At 39.1% G+C, this 22,896-nt stretch overlaps 1 protein-coding gene across 4 annotated transcripts in view; it reads right to left on the bottom strand.

The window, feature by feature from the left end:
* Nucleotides 1-22,896, bottom strand: part of Hecw1 (HECT, C2 and WW domain containing E3 ubiquitin protein ligase 1) — a 428,371-nt gene that overhangs the window by 94,462 nt on the left and 311,013 nt on the right. For all 4 annotated transcript variants that reach the window (XM_047562304.1, XM_047562303.1, XM_047562306.1 and 1 more), the window contains 4 exons: nucleotides 22,372-22,522; nucleotides 14,301-14,440; nucleotides 11,987-12,108; nucleotides 9,889-10,074 (listed from right to left, as the gene is read on the bottom strand). In XM_047562304.1, the coding sequence (XP_047418260.1) occupies nucleotides 9,889-10,074; nucleotides 11,987-12,108; nucleotides 14,301-14,440; nucleotides 22,372-22,522 (599 nt within the window). The remainder of the gene's footprint in view (nucleotides 1-9,888; nucleotides 10,075-11,986; nucleotides 12,109-14,300; nucleotides 14,441-22,371; nucleotides 22,523-22,896) is intronic.

The raw sequence follows: 22,896 nt of genomic DNA, 5'->3' as shown, positions 1-22,896 counted from the left end.
AAATATTCCATAAAGATGGAAAAAAAAAGTGAAAACCAGAGAAGAGAAGAACTACACTAAAGGAATAATCAATTAAAGGAGAAACTATTTCAAATTAAAAACTAGAAATAAACCAAAATGACTGGGAATACAAATAATATCTCAAAAATAACCTTGAGCTCGGCATGGTGGCACTCACTACTGAATAGATCTTCCAAATAAAAACTAAATGAAGAAACTGTAGAACTAAATAATACAATCAATAATTTAGACTTAACAGACATATAGAATATTTCATGCATCAATGAGAGAATACACTTTCTTCTCAGCATCACATGAATCCTTCTCTAAAGTAGACCATATCTTATACCACGAAGTAATTCTTAGCAAATACAAAAAATAAAGATAATACCCTGCATTCTACCAGATCATAATGGAATAAAATTAGAAGTCAAAGACAGAATATAGCAGAAGCTACTGCAGCACATGGAGACAACAATATGCTATTGAATGACGAATGGACAGCAGAAGAAATCAGGGATGAAATAAAAAGTGGGAGATAAATAAGAATCATGATACAACATATCAAATCTCTGGGACACTACACTAAGAGGAAAATTCATTGCATTGAGCTCATTCATTAGAAGAGTAGAAAGTCAAAAGTCAATGAATAAATGATCTATCATTACATCTCAAAGAAAAAGAACAAATCAACACCAAAAGCAGGAGAAGAGAGGAAATAATTAAAATCAGAGCTGAAATCAATGAAATTGAAACAAAAGATTCAAAACAAATCTTTGAAAACAAAGATTGAAACAAATAATTCAAAAAATTGACAAACAGAAAAGTTGGTTCTTTGAAAAAATATAATTAATAAACACCTGGTCACACTAACGAAGAGAGAAACAATCAAATTTCTAAAATTGGTGATGAAAAAGGAAATATCACAATAGACATTACTGAAATCCAATATTCAGAAACTAATTTGAAAATTTATACTCCAATAAAATAGAAAATCTTGAAGACATCGACAAATGTCTAGAATTTCTATGACCTACCCAAACTGAGTGAGGAGGACATACAATGTTTAAACAGATCAATTTCAGGAAATGAAATAGAAGATGCCATCAAAAGCCTACCAACTAAGAAAAGCCCAGGACCAGGCAGATTCACAACTGAGTTCTAAAAGACCTTCAAAGAAGAATTAACACCAATACTTGTCAAATGATTCCATGATATAGAAAAGGAAGAAACCCTTCCAAACTCATTCTATAAAGCTAGTATCATCCTGATACCAAAACCAAACAAAGACACATCACGGAAGGAAAACTTCAGACCAATACCCCTGATAAACACAGTTGCAAAGCTTCTCAATAAGATTCTGGCAAATCACATACAAAAACATATTAAAAAGATAGTGCACCACAATCAAGGGTTGCGAGGGATGCGAGGTTGATTCCATATCAATGAACATAATTCATCACATCAATAGACTTAAACACAATAATCATATTATCATCTCAACAGATGCAGAGAAAGCAAAATACAGCATCCCTTCATGTTCGAAACACTAGAAAAACTAGGGATAAAAGGAACATACCTCAACATTGTAAAAGCTATTTATGCTGAACCCAAGGCCAACATCATTCTTAATGAAGAAAAATTGAAAGCATTGCCTCTAAAAACTGGAAAAGACAAAAATGCCCTCTTTCACCACTTTTATTCATATCGTCCTTGAAAATCTAGCCAGAGCAATTAGAAGAAAGAAATTAAAGGAATACCAATAGGAAAAGAAAAACTCAAACTATCACTATTTGCTGATGACACGATTCTATTTTTAGGAGATCCAAAAAATTCCACCAGAAAACTTCTAGAACTAATGAATGAATTCAGTAAAGTAGCAGGATATAAAATTAACAATCAAATAATAAACAAATATATAATAAATCAAATGCATCCCTATACATCTGTAATGAATTCACCAAAAGAGAAATTAGGAAAACTACCCCATTTGCAATAGCCTCAAAAAAAAAAGGGGGGGGGATCAATCTAACAAAAGAGGTGAAAGACCTATACAAAGAAAAATACAGAACACTAAAGAAATAAATTGAAGAAGACCTTTGAAGATGGAAAGATCTCCCATACTTCCATCCATAATTCTGGATAGGCAGAATTAATATTGTAAAAATGGCCATGCTACCAAAAGCATTATACAGATTTAAGGAAATTCCTATTTAAATCCCAATGACATTCTTCATAGAAATTGAAAAAGCAATCATGAAATTCATTTGGAAAAATAAAAGGCCCAGAATAACCAAAGCAATCCTTAGCAAGAAAAGTGAAGCAAGAGGCATCACACAGACCTTAAATTATATGATAGAACCATAGTAATGAAAACAGCATGGTTTGGCACCAAAACAGATACATAGACCAATGGTACAGAATAGAAGACACAGAGACAAACCCACATACATACAGTTATCTCATACTAGACAAAGGTGCTAAAAACATACATTGGAGAAAAGATAGCCTCTTCAACAAATGGTGCTGGGAAAACTGGATATCCATAAGTAGCAAACTGAAATTAAACCCCTATATCTCACTCTGCACAAAAATCAGCTCAAAGTGGATCAAGGACTTAGGCACTAGAACAGAGACCCTGTGCCTACTGAAAAAAAGTAAGCCCAAATCTCCAGCAGGTCAGTTTAGGACCTGATTTCCTTAACAAGACTACTAAAGCACAAGAAATCAAATCAAGAATCAATAAATGGGATTCAATCAAACTAAAACTTCTTCACAGTAAAGGAAACAATAATGTGAAGAGAGAGCCTACAGAATGAGAGAAAATTCCACATGCACCTCAGATAGAGCATTAATCTCTAGGATATATAAAGAACTCAAAAAACAACAACACACACATGCAAAATATCTCAATCAGTAAATGGGCTAAGGAACTGAACAGAAATATCACAGAAGAAGAAATACAATTGATCAACAAATATGTGAAAAAATGCTCAACATCTGTAGCAATTGGAGAAGTGCAAATAAACTACACTGAGATTCCATCTCACTCCAGTCAGAATGGCTATTGTCAAGAATACAAGCAAAAATGAATGTTGGCGAGGATGTGGGGGAAAAGGTACACTTATACGTTGCTGGTGGGACTGCAGATTGATGCAATCACTGTGGAAAGCAATATGGAGACTCCTCAGAAAACTTGAAATGGAACCACATTTGACCCAGCTATCCCACTCCTTGGTTTATAGCAAAGCAATCCTTAGCAGGAAGAATGAAGAAGGAGGTATTACAATATCAGACCTTAAACTATACTAAAGAGCAACAGTAACAAAAACGGCATGGTATTGGCACCAAAATAGACAGATTCACCAATGGTACAGAATAGAGAACACAGAGACAAACCCACATAAATAGTTATCTCATACTAGACAAAGGTGCCAAAAACATACAATGGAGAAAAAATAGCCTCCTTAACAAATGGTTCTGGCAAAACTGGAAATCCATATGCAGCAAAATGAAATTAAACCCTTATTTATCTCTCACCCTGCACAAAACTCAACTCAAAATGGATCAAGGATCTGGGAATTAGACCAAAGACCCTGCACTAACAGAAGAAAAAGTAGGCCCAAATCTTCATCCTGTCGGCTTAGAACTATACTTCCTTGACATGATTCCCAAAGTATAAGAAATAAAAGCAGGAATCAATAAATGGGATGGATTCAAACTAAAAAGCTTTCTCTCAGCAAAGGAAACAAGCAACAATGTGAGGAGAGAGCCTACAGAATGGGAGAAAATATTTACCACACGCATTTCAGATAGAGTACTAATCTCCAGAATTTATAAGGAACTCAAAAATCTTTACACCAAAAATACAAATAACCCAATCAATAAATGGGCTAAGGAACTGAGCAGATACTTCACAGAAGAAGATATACAAACGATCAACAGATATATGACAAAATGTTCAACACCTCTAATAACAAGAGAAATGCAAATCAAAACTACCCTAAGATTTCATCTCACCCTAATTAGAATGGCTATTATCAAGAATACAAGCAACAATATGTGTTGATGAGGATGTTTTGAGAAAGGTACACTCATACATTGCTGGTGGGATTGCAAATTGGTGCAGCCACTCTGGAAAGCAGTATGGAGATTCCTCAGAAAACTTGGGATGAATCCACCATTTAACCCAGCTATCCCACTCCTTGGTCTATACCCAAAGGACTTAAAATCAGCATACTGCAGTGATGCAGCCACATTAGTGTTTATAGCAGCTCAATTCACAACAGCTAGATTGTGGAACCAACCTAGATGCCCTTCAATAGATAAATGGATAAAGAAACAGTGGTATATTTATACAACGGAATATTAACCTTAAAGAAGAATGAAATTATGGCATTTGCAGGTAAATGGATGGAGTTGGAGAATATTATGCTAAGTGAAATAAGTCAATCCCAAAAAGCCAATGGCTGAATGTTTTTTCTGATAAGTGGATGATGATACATAACAGGAGGTGTGGAGGGGGTAAGGGAATGGAGGAACATTGGATTGTGTAGAGGGAAATGGGAAATGGGGAGGGATCAGGGGGAAGGAAAGATAATGGAATGAGAGAAACATCATTACCCTATGTACATGTATGATTACACAAATGATGTGACTTTACATCATGTACAGAGAAATGAAAAGTTGCACCCTGTTTGTGTACAATGAATCAAAAATAATTAAAAAACAAAAAACACTAAAAGATTCAAAATCAGCACACTACAGTGATGCAGCCACGTCAATGTTTATAGCAGTTCAATTCATAGTAGCTAAACTATGGTTTGTTACCCATCTAGATGCCCTTCGATGGATGAATGGATAAAAAAACTGTGGTATGTATATATATACACAAAGGAATGTTACTCAGCCATAAAGGAGAATGAAATTATGACATTTGCCAGTAAATGGACTGAACTGAAGAATATTATGTTAAGCAAAATGAGCCAATCCCAAAGAACCAAAGGTCGAAAATTTTCTCTGATATGCAGATGCTAATTCATAATGCAGTGGGGGGAGAAGAGAGGTACTTTGGATTAGACAGAGGGGAATAAAGGAGGGGAGGGGTCTGGAGTAGGAAGGATAGTAGAATGAGTTAGACATTATTACCCTATGTGCATATATGACTACATGACTAGTGTAATTCTACATCAAGTACAACCAGAAGAAAGAGAAGTTATAACCCATTTATGTATGATGTGTCCAGGCGCATTCTACTGTCATGTGTAACTAATCAGAACAAATAAAAATAATAATGATATGGTGGTGTTTGACTTATAAAGTATATGATCATCGTCTCTTTATTTTAACAATGTCATTGATTAATATAAAATCTTTTGCTGATTGCATTTAATGATTATAGATTTGAACTCTCCTTAATATAGTAAGATACCACCAATGATTCTTCTGTTATTGTTTTCATTCCATATTAATATTTATTCTTTTATTTTTAAACTTCCTGAATCATTACTTAGGTGTGTTTTTTATAAACTAAATCTGTTAGTTACCAAATCTGAAAGCATTTTCCTGTTCCTACCTATTGGCATAACTGCTATGTTTGACTTTTGTTATTTTATTTTTATCATTTCCATCCTCTTTGTGGACTCTTCTTTGTGTTTTGCTACACAGACTATATTTTGTTTGATTTTATCTCTTGTAGGAATTTGGAAGAGAAAGAGCTTATTTTACATGCTACCAATAGTTGACTGTTAAGTTTGTCACATAACTGGATTTAGCCTTTGTTTTGTAAATCACCCAATTTGACCTTGCTCCAGCTTGGAGTTTAGCACAGCTTTCTCTCCTTACGATCACCCTCTTGTCACTTCCTCATCGTTTTTATTACAGTCTAGGAATATCAATCCAGGTAGTTATTATACTCTCTTCCACTTTGATTATGCATCTTTTTCCATATTTCACTCAGGTTTTCTGGTATATTTTAAAGCTTTGTAACAGCACTTATTTATGTTTCTGTACTCCATTAATTTGAATGCTCACCACTAGTTCTTTTTCTATTAAGATTTTCCCATTTTTGATTTCTTGTTTTGCTTCATAGGTGATCTATCTGGAGAATGGCTTTGGCATTTGATCAGGATAGGTGAGAGAATAGGTAGCTCTGATACTGCACATGAGATTGGTTTTCTGTTGTCTTCATACATAAAAGACCAAATAATAGGACTACTGGGCTACAACCTTTCTTTATGAATGCCTTGCAGTTGCTGCTCTGTGGATTTCTACACTAGTTTTTGGATGGGAAACTTGAAATTGAGTTTTACTCTTTTCTAGGTAACTTTTATATTATGATGATTATGTATTGATAAGATTTTTAGGAAACCTCTTTTAAAGACATTCCAGAACATATACAGATATTTAATTTATTTTATTTGTTTTGTTTGAAAAATTTTTTATTGACTGATAGTAATTGTACACATATGTGCAGTATATTTAATTATTTTTACTGTAAATTCATGAATTAATCTGCCCACTTGAATAATTTATTTTAGACCAGGAAAGTTTCATTTAAGATATTTAATTAATATTTACATATTTAATTTAATTAATGTTAATATTTGCTATTTAGTTATTGCTGCTGTACTTATATTCTGGTCTCTTCTTCAGGAACCTCTGTAAGTCATTCATTAACTGAGTGCCAAATAAGTGGCTCTTGGGGTTTCATCAATGAGCAAAACTGATTCCTGCCTTTGAGGAGCTTAAAATTCAGTCAGGAGAAATAGACACTGAAACAGAGAGTGTAAATTCTATAGTGGAATGCATGGGTTAAGGACGACAGGAAGGTGGGGTTCCCTCTGCTTTGGGTGCTGCTTCCATGTTCACAGGCTCTGTCAAGTGACTTGATTTCCTGTAGCATCAGTTCTGCTCTATTTTACCCCTAAGTTGTTAGCTTTTGTGTTTATTTTTTAGCCCACCTTTTTGTTCTGCTGCTTCTCAGCTTGTTTTCTGCTTTTCGTTTCCTTCATGTGGTAGCACCTCTTCACAGGCTTCTTCTCGTCCCATTATTTATTCCTTAGTGGAGGCCACCTCAGGACCATGCCTGCCACAAGGCAGTCCCCATGGGGTCTGAAGTCCCACAACCTCCCTCAAGGGTAACTGTCCCCCTCTGCTTAGACCTGGGACCAGCTGTGAGGTCCACAGGCAGTCTCCATTGAACTTTGGTGGGAGGCTGTGTCCTCCTTTCTCAGACCTTCCCAATGACAAATGAGATGCCATTTTGTTCAATCCTTCTGAAGTGTCACAGCTCTGAGCTCTTTCTCTCTCCCTTTGGGGGATGCCTGTGCATTCAAACACACCCAACAGCTCTCCCCAGTCCTTTTGTTTCTTGCCAGGGTGCATAATAAAAGTGAAGGTTGTCATCTTCGAATATGTAGATAAGGCAAAAAGCAGACTGGTCAGGGTAGGGGCAGGAAGATGATTTTGGTCCTGTGGACCCTGGTTTGGCCAGCGGTGAAGATGGTTCTTTTTACAATGAGCTGTATCACTCCATTTTTCATTGAATTGTGTTCCTAACTCCTAGCTTCCTATGCAACACATTCATTCCGAATCAGCAGGTTGATCTTGCAGAATGTGGTCCAAAAAAGATTTTTCCTCAATTAATTTCTGTAATTAATGGACTTTGGAAATGAGGGGGGGTCTCTTTCTTCTGTGATTTTTTTTTTTTTTTTTTTTTTTTTTTGGTGGACATTTGCTATAGCATTGAGAGGAAGAATGGCAGATGCTGCTAACCTGCCATGGTATTGTTATGAATTCCCACATTAACTTATTCTTTACCTTTGTTTATATAATCACGGAGGCCAGAGAGGCATTATCATTGCTATTTATGATAAGCAAAATGAGACTTGGGAAAGTGGAGTGACTTGCCTAGGGAGATTTGTTTGGGATGAGTTGGGCCAGTCCTCTTTCACAGGCCCTTCTACGCCCATTTCCCCCACTATCCTCCACTGTTCTCTGACCACCATAAATGAACTGTGACAGTACATTTCATATATAAGACTAAAAGTCCAGCAATTCAGTACATGGTATGCCTTGGAAATTCTTTCTGCCACTTATGAGTGTGTTTTCAATTAATAAGCAATGGGTGAGAACGTGTGTGTGTGTGTGTGTGTGTGTGTGTGTGTGTGTGTAATCATACAGTGTTTGTATTGAAGTGAAAGTAAAACTCAAGTCTTCTCATTTCAAATTCAGATTTTTTTTCTTTTTTACACATGATATCATTGCACTAAAATGAATTTTAGGAGGAATCTCTTTTGCTAGAGGCTCCTTAATATGCATTCCAAAATGAACTAAAACTTTTGGTGTGTATCTCAGCCATTGTGCTCTCTGTTGGTATGATGATCCGAAGGTGACCGAATCATCTGCTGTAAGATGGAGAAACAGAGACTTATTGCATTTGGAGCCCTCCCTGTCCCTGTGCAAAAACTGCAGCCATTGAAATCCAAGGATGAGCAAGTTGTTTAGGTTACTGTGTGCTTTTGCATAATACACACTGCCTTTTGGTCCACCTGTTTACAGTGGTGTCTTCTTGGCATTTTGGTCAAGCAATACGTGTAAACATGGCTACTGAAGACTACTGAGCACTAGTGGACCTGGCACTGATAAGATGCTCCTTTACTTTCTGTTCTGGCTCAGGCTTTATTTCCCACCCTAATGCATATCTGCAAGCCCTTATAGTACAAATTCTTGTCATGTTCCCAATGGAGGCCACAGTCACTAAATTAAAAGGTGCCAGGCAGTGCATTCTGGTCATAGAGGCTTTTCTACTATATAAGGCATATCCCTACCCACTTCTGCAACTCAGCCCCAGCTTCAGAGGGGCCCAGAGATGCTGCTAAACATCCCATAATGCACAGGATGTGACTTGCATTAGTGGCATATTCTTTGCCCACATGCTCTACAGAGTCCTGGTTTTCAGGCATGCTTAGGGGTTTGTAGGAGAGATCTGTGGCTCTTAGGGGACAGAGATGCCCTATGAGTTCCCTTTGGGGAACTATGGCTTTGCAGGTACACAAGGAGATAAGGAACTGTCCAGTGTAGCTTCCCACTCAGAGACCATTTAAAAAAGGGAAGGATTTTATTTAGCAAAGTTCATAAAAGGTTATGCAGGGACAGGTCTTTAGTAAGTTGTTTGCCCTGTCCTATAAATACGTTGAGATGATTCGTGATGATTAAGAGAGAACGTTCTTACTCTCGAGACTTAACTAGACTTCCAAAGCAGTGCCAGGAAAGACTATTTGGGTTAAGACCACATAGAAACAAAATGCAGGCCAGAAATCTGGTACAGACCCAGTTCACTCCATTCCTGTTTGGTAGGTGGTTTTAAGGAGAATTGAACACAATTCAGTTTTAATAGGGATATCACAAGTAATGTAATGTCACCCCCCATTTAAACAATAATGTTATCTGTTGAGAGTTAACTGTCTAAGAAGGCAACCCAATAATCTGCCACTGGACAGAATCTGGTTTCCCATTCCCCAAATGCAAATTTATAAAGATGTAGATAGTAGTTCTTAACCAAGCATGATCCCCACTGCCCAGGGGGCACACAGCAACGTCATAACTTGGGGGTGTTCCATTGGCATCTAGTGGGCAGAGGCTAGAGATGATGCTAAACATCTCATTATGCACAGGACATTGCCTCTGCCCAGCTACCCTCCAAAATTATGTTGAACTTGACAAACCCTGATGAGGATAGTTGTCACCCCCTTTCCTCCTGAAGGCCAGTGTATCTGAGACACTCACACCTTCTTCCCCATAATCCTCCTCCTCATTTTCTCACCAGTCCTTTCCTTGTGAATCAGAGCATTTGATGAAAGCCTCACACATTCATCACACACTCACCTTCCCCTGCTGGTCTGTTTTGATCTCCCAGCCCCGGGGCAGTTCCAGCCGAGTGTCTGCGAACATGTTGATGAAATTCACCAAGTCCCGGTTGTGCTGGTAGCGTTCAAAATTGCGAGCGTCTCGTCGGACTTTCAGAATCATGTGCTTTAAGCAGGTGCTACTGGTGAAGACTCGGTAGGCACTCTGAGAGAGGTTCAGGATGGATTAGGGTCAAGAGTGGGAAAAACAGACTAAGTATACTTTGAGCACTTAAACATGATGTAATGTGATTGCTACACAGCAATTTATTGTGAGCCTGAGACAGAGGCCTCAGGAGCAGAGATCTTGCCCAAGAAGTAATTGTGCAGGGATGGTTAACACTTATATATCATTCCAATTTTACCTGATGTTTGGCAGCCTCAGACTCTCATGCTTAGCTCCCTCACACCTCCTTCTACCTCTCTGAGCATCACTCCTCTTCTCTTAGATTCCTTCTCTGACTGTAGAGTTCTGCCTTTGGTCTTCTTATCTGCCTAACACAGGGTAGTAATTTAGGATCTGTGGGGATTTCAGGCTGGACTACAGAAGTATCTCAATCCTTTGAATCCTGTGTAAAACCTTGTGTGTGTAGAGATCAGGAGATGAGAGGAAACAAACGTTTTAAGAGGTTTCTAAATATACCAAATGACAATTTTATGGTACATAGGGTTGGTGTGTGTGTGTGAAACCAGAGAGGTTGACCCAGTGGATTCCAGGGTCCACCTTGTGCTCAGTGCTGAGTGTTGGCACATCAGTATCTGCCATATTTGTTTCCCATTTGTGACTCCTCACTGCAGCACTGAGAATCTGCTCTGTATACTAACCAGTGGTCCCTCTTTTCCCCAGCCAGAGCCTCCATGGCCTCATCAAATTACTGCCCTTGCCATATGGAATCACCATCACCTAATTCAGGTGCCCAAAGTAGAAACACTCTTTCTGTAACTGTTCAGTCTTTCTTGATTCCTCATCTTCTACACATCCATAACCACAGGGGACCCAAACTCAAATGATTCTCTGAGAAATCTCTCTGAAGGCAGCCATTCCTTGCCATGGTCCCAGCCCCTTCCTTAGCTTGGGCCTCCGTCATCTCTCACTTGAGCAGTCAAATTGGCCTCAAGTCTTGGCCCCTCAGTTTTTCCCCACACTCTGCTGCCAGAGAGAATGTTTCGTTAAACCATGTGGCTATGCAAGCCCATTGCCTAAGACAACTGTGGGTTCTTGTTGCTCATTGAACTAGATCCAGGATCCTTTGCATGGCCTACCAGGAGTCTGCTGATGAATCTCCACCTGAGCCACTCTGAAACCATAGCTGTTTCTAACATACTAACACCAAACACATTTGTCCCTCTGCCGGGACTTCTTCCTACCCACTTCCCACTTCTCATACTCAATGTGGCTGACCTCTTCTGCTCCTTGGAGTTCCAAGGGAACTTTGGTTTCTTTCAGTTTGGGCCCTGCTCTGCCTGATCTTTTTGCACAACATCATCCCACAGAATAGACACCTACTTCTTAGGTGTCACCTTAATCTGTCTTTGTGATTCCAGCACCTAAATTGTGCCTGAGCTGCAGAAAATGTTTATTAAATGGGAAATTAACAAATATAGTGATATTGCTTTCTTGAAAATGCCTCTTAAAAGTGCAATGAAAAAGTACATAGTAAAATCAAATCCAGTTCAATAGTAGCATGATATTTGAAAACTGCATCAAAAAGATGTCAAGGAAAAATCTATTTTAAAATGTGTTTAGTGAAAATGATTGTATTAAATGGCTCATAATGAAGGAAATCTGTCCACTTCATGCTCTTTTAAAATTTTAACAATAATAAAAATGAGTATTTGTTTCCAAAGCACTTTCAATGACATGAACCTAACAAAAGACTAAAGAAGCAACAACATTTCCAAATTCAGTCTTTTTACTTACTGGGAGACTTACAGACAGTGAAAAGATTAGACTGGATTTTTTTTTCCCTTGTGTGGGGCAAAATTCTAGCCTTTTTAATCTGTCAAATGACTTTACAAAGCTTGTTTTGGGTCTTGATGGAGCCAGGCCAGGCCTCCTCTGCTCTTGGAACACTCACATAATTGGCATGCAGCACGGTGAAGAATTCTGGGTTGGTGATGAACTTGACCGCTGGGGACTGCAGCAGCAAGGTGATTTTTTGTGAGTTAACTGGAGAAAGTGACCCGTCTCTCCTCAGATCTGTGAGTCAAAGCAACAGAATACATTGAGAAAAAAGTGGTTTCAAACCTGGTTCTTATTTTCCCACAGCGGCAGCACACAGATCTCCACCTTCACAGCAGACTTTTGTTTTTAATAGCAACATGACCAGGTATCATACCTGTAAGGTATGAGCTGTGAGGGTACAGCATCCTTAGGGAAATGCTTGGGATCAGAAAGAAGTGTTTCAGAAATTTTTTTTTCAGATTCTGAATATTTGCATATCCTTAATGAGCTACCTTGGGGATGGGACCCAAGTCTATACATGAAATTCCTTTATGTTTCACATACACTATACATGGAGACTGAAGGTAATTTTATACAATATTTTTAATAATTTTGTGCATGAATATATGTTTCATGGTATGGAATTTTCCATTTGTGGCATCATGTTGGTGCTCAAATAGCTTTAGTTTTTGGAGCATATAAGATTTTGGATTTGGGGATTAGGGATGCTCAACCTGTATCACTTTCTGGAAGCCAGTTAAGAATCATTATTTGCTAGTAGCATTCCTGCATCATTTCAGGTAAGCACAAGTCCTCTAACATCTCCTCCCATTTATCCTGATGACTTTTTTTTCTTATTTTTATTACAAGTTGATAACCATAGTTATGATAGATTGTTTGCAAAAAGGGTCACAATTTTTCCCCTCCTTGTATCCATACCACTCTGCAATGGGACTTTGCAGCAATTTCCCTTATAGAATTGGGGTTGGCCTTGTGCCTTGCTTCAATTAGTAGAATGTGGCAGAAGAGACATGTCAGTTCTGAGTCAGAGATTCAGAAAGCCTGTGTCTTTCTTATACCTGCTACCACTAAGAGAACAACTTGGGCTAGCCTGCTGAGAGATAAGTGATGGGGAGTAGAGAAAAGTCACCCATCTGAGGCCATCTTACATCAGCCAGCCCACAGTCCAGTCAATAAAACATCTGACCCAAGACATTTGCATGAGCTCAGCAGCATACTGAGGAACCACCCAGCTGAGCTTGGCTCACATTACTAACCCATGGAACTGCCAGATGAATGTGTGGTTGTAAGAGTAAGCCACTAAGTCCTGGGATGGTTGGGTACACAGTAAATGCCAAGTGATCCAAGGTCAAACCCAGAAATCAATGTCCTCTTTCTTTCTTCTTTATGTTTCTAATTACTGGACCAATGTACCATGTCCCTCTCACAAAGTCAAACAATGAAATTCATAACAGAAAAACTCAAACTAGTCAGTTTGGTAAGTATGTCTAGAGAAATGAATAGAATGAAAGCAATTAAAATCGTTAGTGAAACTGTATGTGCATTTAAGAGATCACATGAAAATGTTCAACATCCACATTGCTGTAGATGGTGGAGAGCTGGCAGGATGGGAATCACAATGTCTGTTTGGTGTGACTCTCTCTGAGTCTTCTTTTGGTAAAGAAATCTGCCATCATTTAATCCATTTCAAAGAGAAAGTGGATTACCAAGATGCCATTGTGGTAATCTTATATTGTTATGGGTATAAAAAGTGGAAGTCAGTCTCATGCTTTTTGAATATCTTGTCTGAGTTCTACTCAGACCCATTCAAAGAAATAAAAATCAGGAAAACTGAGTGAATGTGTGCTGTAGTAGATAAAAATTCCTCTTGGACATTGTACATAACCAGAAGCCTGCTGGGAAACCTCTTTCTGCCCAAGTCCCTCCCTGGGGAGAACTGAATTTTATTCTAAATGCAAAGTAATTGTTCCTAGTGTTGTCACATGGCTCCTTTGAAATTGATTGTGAATTTTTATTGCATGTTTTATTTATAGAGGAAAACCCTTTGGACACCAACAAATATATTTATTTAGCAACGAAGGATTAAGCCACCATAAAAGCTGCCTTGATGCACAAGTACTGTGGCAAACTCAGCTCCATTCCCAGAATCCACCTTTACTGTTTCCAGATCCCCAGCCATGGTGGTGGCATTCTCTTCATTGTGGATCCACATCTCCTAAGTTTCCTGGTGGGAAGCTCTGTTGTCTGCTTTACCCTGTTTGCGCCATGCCTCTTTCTCCTCTACTTTGGTCTTTTGCCCACTCTGTTGCTCTCTTTACCCCAGGATGCATGTCTAACCTATGAGGTAGAGTGAAGGACTTGCACAGATCCATCACACAGCTGTTGGATGTCACCACTGGTATCTAGGGACCCCTCCTTTCCAATACCTAAGCTTGACTGGGAAGATTCAGCCTCTGAGTCGCTCCCTCCACCTCCACCTCCTCCAGTTGGGACTTGCTCACAGCTTTGGCTGCCAGAATCTTCTTCAGGTCTTTCTGTTGCAATGGTTCGCTGAATGTTTTGATACCTTTGCATTAGAAAATGGAAAAGATGGAGTTAACTTTTGTTTTTTTGCTTGTTGGGCTCTGAATCAGATAATTGCAAGAATCTCTAAAGAATTATCTTGAAAGTCAGGAAAAAAAAGGCTTAAAACTCCCAAAAGATAGCCAAAACAATTAGCAAGAAAAGTATCTCTAGATTATTTAACTTCTTTTTTGTTTTGAAAGCTGGGATGAATTTCAAATATGGTGACTTTTAATAATCAACAGAAATAATAACTAATCATGCAAAATAGCCTGTGAACTGCATTAAACAAAATCAGGATCAGACTAAAATGAGGGTGTGGGAAGCAAATTAAAATGCTACAACTAAGGTCTGAAATTACCACTACATTATTTAGTAGGCCTACAAAAAGGAATAATTGTTCTACTCACTTATTTTTTGTTTGACAACTACTTGATATGATTGGGTAGAGGTCATCGAAATATTATGCTTTTTAAAAGCATGCCGGCAGACAAATAATTATTTGCTGCTTATTTGAAAGCTCATTTTTTTCTTCCTAAATTGGGGATTGAGTCAGTTGACTGACTAGTCAGTCACTTTCTCAGGTACTAAATATTTACTAGCCCTTCCACCATGCACAGGTTATGTGCTGAGCTTTCAGATCAAAGAGAGGATTAGAATATGACATTGTCCTTGGAACATACAGTTGAGATGGAGGAAAGTGGGGGAATGGCATGTAAACCACAACTCTAGCAATGTGACAGGTGGTCCAGGTCATGTAAGAGACATATGGGAACACACAAGGAGATCCTAAGGTATATAAAACCTGGAGTATGAACTTATAAGCAAAAACATTTTCAGAAGGGAAAGCAAAATATGTGAAAGTAGGGTGCCCTGGGAGAGCTCTGGGAAGTTTAGGGGTGGCATCAGGATGCATGGGTACCAGGTGGTGAGAGAAGACCAGCAGAGAGGAAGGCAGGGAACATCTGAAGGATGTCCCGGCAGCAGTTTGGCTCATAGGCCTCCCAACCTGGAGTAACACCAGAGTACCTTGTAGGACTTTGTTAAAACACAGATTTCCAGGCCTCATCTCCAGAGTCTCCTATTTGGTAGATCTGGGGTAGGGCCTAAGAATTTGCATTTTGTCTAGAGTCCAGGGGTTAGCTTTGAGAACTATTGTTTTTGATGATAAGTGGTGACTGAAAAAGAGAGACGGCCAGATGTATACTTAGGAAGATCGGCCAACGTTGGTGTAGAGAATGGGTGCAGAGGGAAGCCTGGAGTCAGGCAGAGTACTCTGAGAGCTACTGCAACAGTCTTAGATACAGATGCCAAAGGCCACCTCAGGCAGGGATGGTGGGTCATGCTGCTGGGGTGAGGGGGACACACCCACATACTTCAGGGATCCTAAGATCAGTTGTATCTGCCAGCAGAACACTCAGAAATTTTCTATGCATCCCTGCCCTTGATAACCTGCTCTGTCTGCTTCATGTTATCTCCTAGGCAGATGCCCAGTTATTTATTTCCTGTCTGTTCCACTCTAAGTGCCTTATCCTAAGTAGCCTCCTTCCTCTCTCCATACTACTTCTGTTTTGCTTAATGCCTCTCAGTCAGTTAAAGTAATATGATCAGGACCCATATTTACTTCTCCTCAAGGGAGGGATGTAAGAAGAGGGCATTTCAAGGCATATTTAGCAGTAGAATTTGTAAAAGTTTTGCAGGCAGTCTCAACAGGATTTGGGGCCTCACTGGATATAGGGGTTGAAGAGGAGGAAGGAGTCAGTTGTGACCAGGTAGTTGGAGGCGGCAATGCTAAAAGACAATGTTGGAAGGATGGACAGATGTTAGAAGGATGGAGATATTTGTTGGATTTGAACATGCTGCTTTGGAAGTCCTTAAGGTCATGCAAGTCACAATATCCAAAGGAATGTTGTTTATATGGGTCTTATGCTTAGGAAAATGAGGAGTAGGTAGAGAGAGAGGGGGGCAAAGAGGAGGAAGAAGGGGAGAGTATGGAACAGGGAATAACCAGGTCTCCAAGTGCAATCCAAGAGCAAGCACGGAAGGTACCCAGCATTGCATGGATGTGGTCCTATTGTGACAAGCTCTGAAGCCCACTGCTTCATTCTTTCCTTGAGCTTATAGAGGAAGCTTTCGTCAGCATGGTCTCTAGACTACTTGTAAGAGAATCATCTGGGTGATTGTCAAAATTATAGAAGCTGAAACAAAATTGAAATCTGAGCTTCTAAGGTGTTCTTCAATTACTATTATGTTCACCTAGATTTGGAACCACTGATCTAAGGGATTTCTTTACATTTTATTTTATCTAGAGAGATTCTACCACTCACTCTGACACCTGGCAGGAAATATATTTGCCTGTTGCAGTTACTGAGAGACATTTTCTGAGAAGACCTTTTATGATAAAGTGGAAGGGGGAGGAATGAGCAGAATGATCATGGAATTATAGAGAGAAATATTTGGGTTTGTATACCACCTCAACATGTCTGTGGCAGGGAGGTTGTGGAGAAGAAGGATGGCCTTCTATAATCTCCCTTCTGGAACTCAGGAAATGCACCCATGCAGGAGGGCAGAGTGGGCCAATGAGAAGCTGCTGGAGCCTAAAGCCTTCATTCTGGGGGGCAGGGCCTCTCAAAGATTAAGACAGCTTCTAATGGAATAATGCCCCAAAAGCATTATGGCAGATTGCATTCTCCCAAAATGGCTTAACATTTTTTTTTTTTTTAGTCCTATATGCTATCACAGAACCTCTCTAAGAGATATATTTGATATTGCCACCCCCTGGGTCTGGGAAGGTCTTGTGACTACTTTGTCTAACATATAAGGTGACAGTTTGTGATGGAACCCATGTTGTGAGGAAGCTCAGGCTACCTGGGAAATCTCTCTGTAGGTGTCCCAGTGAACATTCCCAGCCAACAGCCAGCATCAATCAAAAATGCGAGTCTCCAGCTGTAGCCACCCTAACCACAGAGCCAAGAGATACTCCAGTGACAACTGCCTTGCTGGGCCCACTCAGACCAAAACATGAGAAACAATGACCACAATAGTAATGAATGATTGTAGGCTATCACTTAGCAATGTAGGCAATTACATCTGGCATGGGGCTTAGACAAATATCAAGTTGTAGTCTCTCTTTTCCTTCTCAAAATGCAATGACCACAGTAGAGAATTTTTAAGAGGATATGATCTTATTTGATGATGAAAATGTCAGCAATGTCACAACCTACTTTCACATATCCTCAGTTGGATCTTGTGAAGGACACACACACACACACATACACACACAACCAAATAAGAAAAAAAGAAAACTTTCCCAAAACCAACCAACCAACCAACCAACCAACCAAACAGAAACTTCCTAAATCCCAAGAACAGACAGTTCACGTGGGAGTGACTATGATTTTTAAAGAAAAGATTATGGAAAAAAGCTGATCCTCCAAGACATAAAATATAAGTGGTTCTGAAATAAAAGGAGCACCAAAAGATCAAATGGAAGTGAAGGTATTACTGGCACGGTGAACTCATAAAGCCACATTAGAAGGCAGTTAGGCACTGATATCAAATACTAAAACCATGTTCATCTCCCTGGACCTGCTCTTTTGTGAATAGAACCTCAAGGGAATACTTTATTTAGAGATGATCTTAACATTTAACAGGACTTTGGTGGTAAATCAAAAATTGTGATAAAAGCAACAAACAAAGCATTCAGCAATGTAATAAATTAAATTAACTAAAGTATAGTCACTTGATGGAATAGTATATGAGCATTTAAATGTTAATCTGAAGATTATGCAGCAATAGGAAATGCTTATAGTGTGGAAAGTGGGAAAAATGAATATAAAACTAATTCCGTATTACCTTATAATTATTTGAGAATTATATGTAATTGAAGATGGATACTTTTTTTTTTAAAGCCTAATTCTTGAAGTAATAGGATTGTAGATGTATTTTTTTTCTACTTAAAATTTCTATCTCCCATACCATGCTAAGTGACATAAGTCAAATCCAAAAAAATCAAAGGCCCAATGTTTTCTCTGATAAGCGGATGCTGATCCATAATGGGGGGTGGGGGATGAAGGGACTTTGGATTGTGCAGAGGGGAGTGAGAGGAGGGGAAGAGGTGTGGGGATGAGAAGGATGGTGGAATGAGATGGACATTATTACCCTATATACATGTATGATTATACTACTGGTATGACTCTTCACCACATTCAGTCAGAAGAAGAAGTTGTGCTCCATTTGTGTACAATGTGTGAAAATGCATTCCACTGTCATGTATAACTAATTAGAGCAAATTTTAAAAAATAAACTCATAAGAATTTCTCTCTCCCTTTATAATATTATACAAATAATTAAAAATCAGACTTTAGTTGCTTATTTAAAATGAGAATTAATTCTTATATTTCCTGCTTGCTCAATACCTATAGGTGAAAGTAGAGTTAAATAAGTCTGGATATTCCAAAGGTATAGGAATTAACTCTGGAAATAATCTTGTATTGAGTTGTGTTAAATTTTTTGGCACCTCACTAGGTGGGGGAAGAGTTGCAAAGAAAACCAAGACAAGAAGATAAGAACAGCAATAGGGGCACACGTATTCGAGAGACTATAGAGGAAGAAGTCACTGGCTCTGTTCTGGGTGGAGGACTCTTGGAAGATGTCACAGGGCACATGATTTTTGAGCGAGGTCCGTAGGATGAGGAGATGTAGTCCAGGTTGGAGGTAGGTGTGGTCCCTGTAGTGGGAGCATGTGTCACACCATAAAGGCCTAGAAGAGTGTGCTGTCCTTATGGAATGACTGAGGTTGAACACAGTCACATTGCCATTGGGTATTCTGTACTCGATGTACATTTCCTTGCACAAACACATCTGTTCTTCACAATCATTGGGTGTGGAGTTAGGAGAAACTCCTTGTACAACTTGGAAATGTTCCTATTTTGTGGTGAGACGGTGAATCCTGTAAATTTCTCCCAATAACTTCAGGTTATCAGAAAATGACCCCTCAGTGTGATCACATGTGAGATAGATAAAGACTGGTAGTATACTTTGCACGGCTACCCTTATCACACCAAATCACAGAAAACTTTAAGTACTTGAAAGCAATAAGCTAAGATAAGTATTTAAAAGCCTGGATACTTATCTGAAGGTTATCTGACCTTCCCTAAGTAGGATTTTTCACAAGAAATAAGCACTTTCTCAAATCTCTGAATTCCTTTTCTCTATCTGCCCAGATGAACTGCAAATGCAACTTCCTATTCAGCAAAGTCTGGCTGCCTCTTCCAGTGTGATCCTCTCCACAGAGGGCATGGGAATTGACACATGAAAGGTGCAGACCTTCTCTAAAGGCTGGGTTCCAGATGGATTTGGCCTTATTTTGATATCCTACAATCTGAACTTTCAAGGATTTTTGTGCCATAGGTCAAGGTATTTCTTTTTGCTTCGAATACACTGTATTATTTAATTATTTGATGCATTGTTGATTTGATTATTGCCTTGTGTTCAAATAGCACCTCTTATAGATAATAGCCTGATGATACCTTTTCAGTCTGTTGAACATTCTCAGTCCCTCCATTCTGGTAAGACAGGTCTAAAGGTTAGTTTCTGCCTACAGAATGGCAATAGGGTCCCTGCATAAAATGAGCTCTCTGTGTCCCCTGCATTTTGTCACAGCAGTTCTGTTGGAATCACCATGACAGGACCATCTCATGAATTTTTGGTGCATTCATGTCTAATAAAACTAGCTTATCACAAGTTCTTCCTTGTAATATGCTTTGTTTCTGTGGGAATGACTGTGGAGAAATGTGCTGCCAATGAAAATCCTTCATGGTTCTCATTAACAATTTAAGCAGTCAGCTACTGAAGAGGAAAAATGGAAAGCAAATGTCTTCCATAATGCTCAAGCAATAGCAGAACGTTCTGGTGTTGACTCTCACCTCAAGCATGTTACTCTGTGTACAATAGGAAAAAGAAGTTTAATATTCTTTGCCTCTTTTTTTTTTTTTTTTTTTAAACTTGGGATTGAACCCAGGGATGCTTAACCACTGAGCCACATCCCTAGCCCTTTTTTGTATTCTATTTAGAGACAGAGTCTCGCTGAGTTGCTTAGTGCCTTGCGAAATTGCTGAGGCTGACATCAATGTTCACTGCTGCTCAATTCACCATAGCCAGATTGTGGAACCAACCTAGATGCCCTTCAGTGGATGAATGGATAAAGAAACTGTGGCATATATATACAATGGAATATTACTCCACCATAAAGAATGATAAAATTATGGCATTTGCAGGCAAATGGATGAAATTGGAGACTATCATGCCAAGTGAGCTAAGCCAATCTCAAAAAACCAAAGGACGAATGATCTCGCTGATAAGCGGATGATGACATATAATGGGGGGTGGGAGGGGTTAGTGTTAGGGTTAGGTTTAGGGTTAGGGTTAAGGAGGGTGACAAGAATGGAGGAAGGAAGGACTGTATAGAGGGAAAAGAGGGGTGGGAGGGGTGGGAGGGAAGGAAAAAATAACAGAAAGAATCAAACAACATTACCCTATGTAAATTTATGATTACACAAATGGTATGCCTTGACTCCATGTACAAACAGAGAAACGACATGTATCCCATTTGTTTACAAAAAAAAAGAAAAAAAAAAAAAAAGAAATTGCTGAGGCTGACTTTGAACTCAGGATCCTCCTGAACCTGGGATTACAGGTGTGTGCCACCATGCCCAGCACTAAACAGTCCACTTTCTCCTCTGGCTGATACAGTTGAGTGTTAAACTCATTTGATATCAATAGGCGCTACCCTCCAACCTTTTTAAAATTTTTTTTTTCCAATCCCCCTCAATCTGTTCTTTACCTTCATACTTAACATGTAAACACAATGGCATATGGATGTCATTTACAACTGAAGTTAGCCTGCAGCTTACATCCCTGGCAACTAACGGAATCCTGAAGCTACCAGCCTGGCCTCAAAGAGCAAGAGGCTAGAGATGGTGCTCTATACTCATTTAGGCATGGTAATACATGGTCTAGGGTTTCATTTGTACATCAAAACCAGAATGACATCAATAGTGAGGGTCTAGTTTTAAAACAAACAATTCAAAATTCTTTTTTTTTTAAGACAGTTTCTCACTATGTTGCTCAGACTGACCTCAAACTCACGTTCCTCCTGCCTCAGTCTCTGGAGTAGCTGGGATTATAGGATTATAGGAGCACACCATCATGTCTGACTTCAAAACATGTTTTTAAATATTTCTTTGTCTAAGATGAAGGCTTTTGAAGAATTATTGTTTATGGTTGGGCAATTATAACAGCAGGGTAGAAACACAGACAGTGATTTATGGGACAGTTTTTCTTGCAGGCAGCTTTTAGTATTTTTATGGAACCTATCCTTGGAATGTTCTAGACCATTTTGAGTTCTGCCAAATATATTGGAAGAGTATTATGATAGATATGGATCAGTATGCCAGAAAAATGTGCATTCATGTATAATTTTGCATACAATTTCTGGAGGGTTCATGAAATACTAATATCCTTGGTGAATACACTGAAGAGAGAGTACCCTTGGTTAAGTACTTCTGTTTTAGGGGCTGGGGGTGTAACTCAGCCGTAGAGCACTTGCCTAGCATGCATGAGAAACTAAAGTTCAATCCCAGTACTACAAAAACAGAAAAACACAAAACAAATAATAATGACAAAACCTGTTTTCCAGTCTGGGTCAGTAAGCAGTTTAAGGAATTCCCATTTTTAAAGGACACTGGAGTTTAACTTGTCTCTGCCACCAAATTCTAAATCTAGCCTGCCAAGTATCTGTTATGAATGGGTTCTTTAAGATACTTAATTACTTTCCAGTCTCCTCATACTGAGCAAAGTGTTAGAGGAGTTTGTTTGGCTGCTATTCTGCTTTCACTGAGGTTTATAGGAGCTCATTTCATACTGATCACCAACCGCCTGTTGAGCTGCTCCATCTGCTGGATGGACCCCGATCTCCGCATCCCGTCTGGGGTGGCTGCTGCCGTTGGACGCTGCCAGGTGGTTGTGCGGTTCACATGGTCCACATAAAAGACCCGCCCATGGCTGTCAATTCGAGCTTCCCAGTCTAGTGTTTAATAAAAAGGCAAAAAGAAAAATCAAGGACAGACTACTGATCCATGTGAAGAGATAACTACTTCCAGGTCTTCTGAGGTAGAACTCACCGTTGCTTAGTTGCTGAAGGCCAGACACTGCCCACAGCATCTGCTATGACTCATGGGGCAGTGGCATAGAATCAGGCATTCCAGAAAAGAACTTAACACACTCAGTTTATCTGCTGGACCAGTTTAAACAGTAATTGTGTTTCCTTGAATATGACCTATGCTAAAATTCTAATAATTTCTAAAGAAGAAAGCCTGTTTAATTAATTTATTTCTTAAAAAAAATCTTGTGGTTACTACCCAAGTGACAACTGAGGAAGATTGGACATGTCCTGCACTG

This window comes from Sciurus carolinensis, chromosome 8, assembly GCF_902686445.1.
Source record: "Sciurus carolinensis chromosome 8, mSciCar1.2, whole genome shotgun sequence".
Lineage (NCBI taxonomy): Eukaryota > Metazoa > Chordata > Mammalia > Rodentia > Sciuridae > Sciurus > Sciurus carolinensis.
This window is presented reverse-complemented; position numbering and strand designations above follow the sequence as displayed.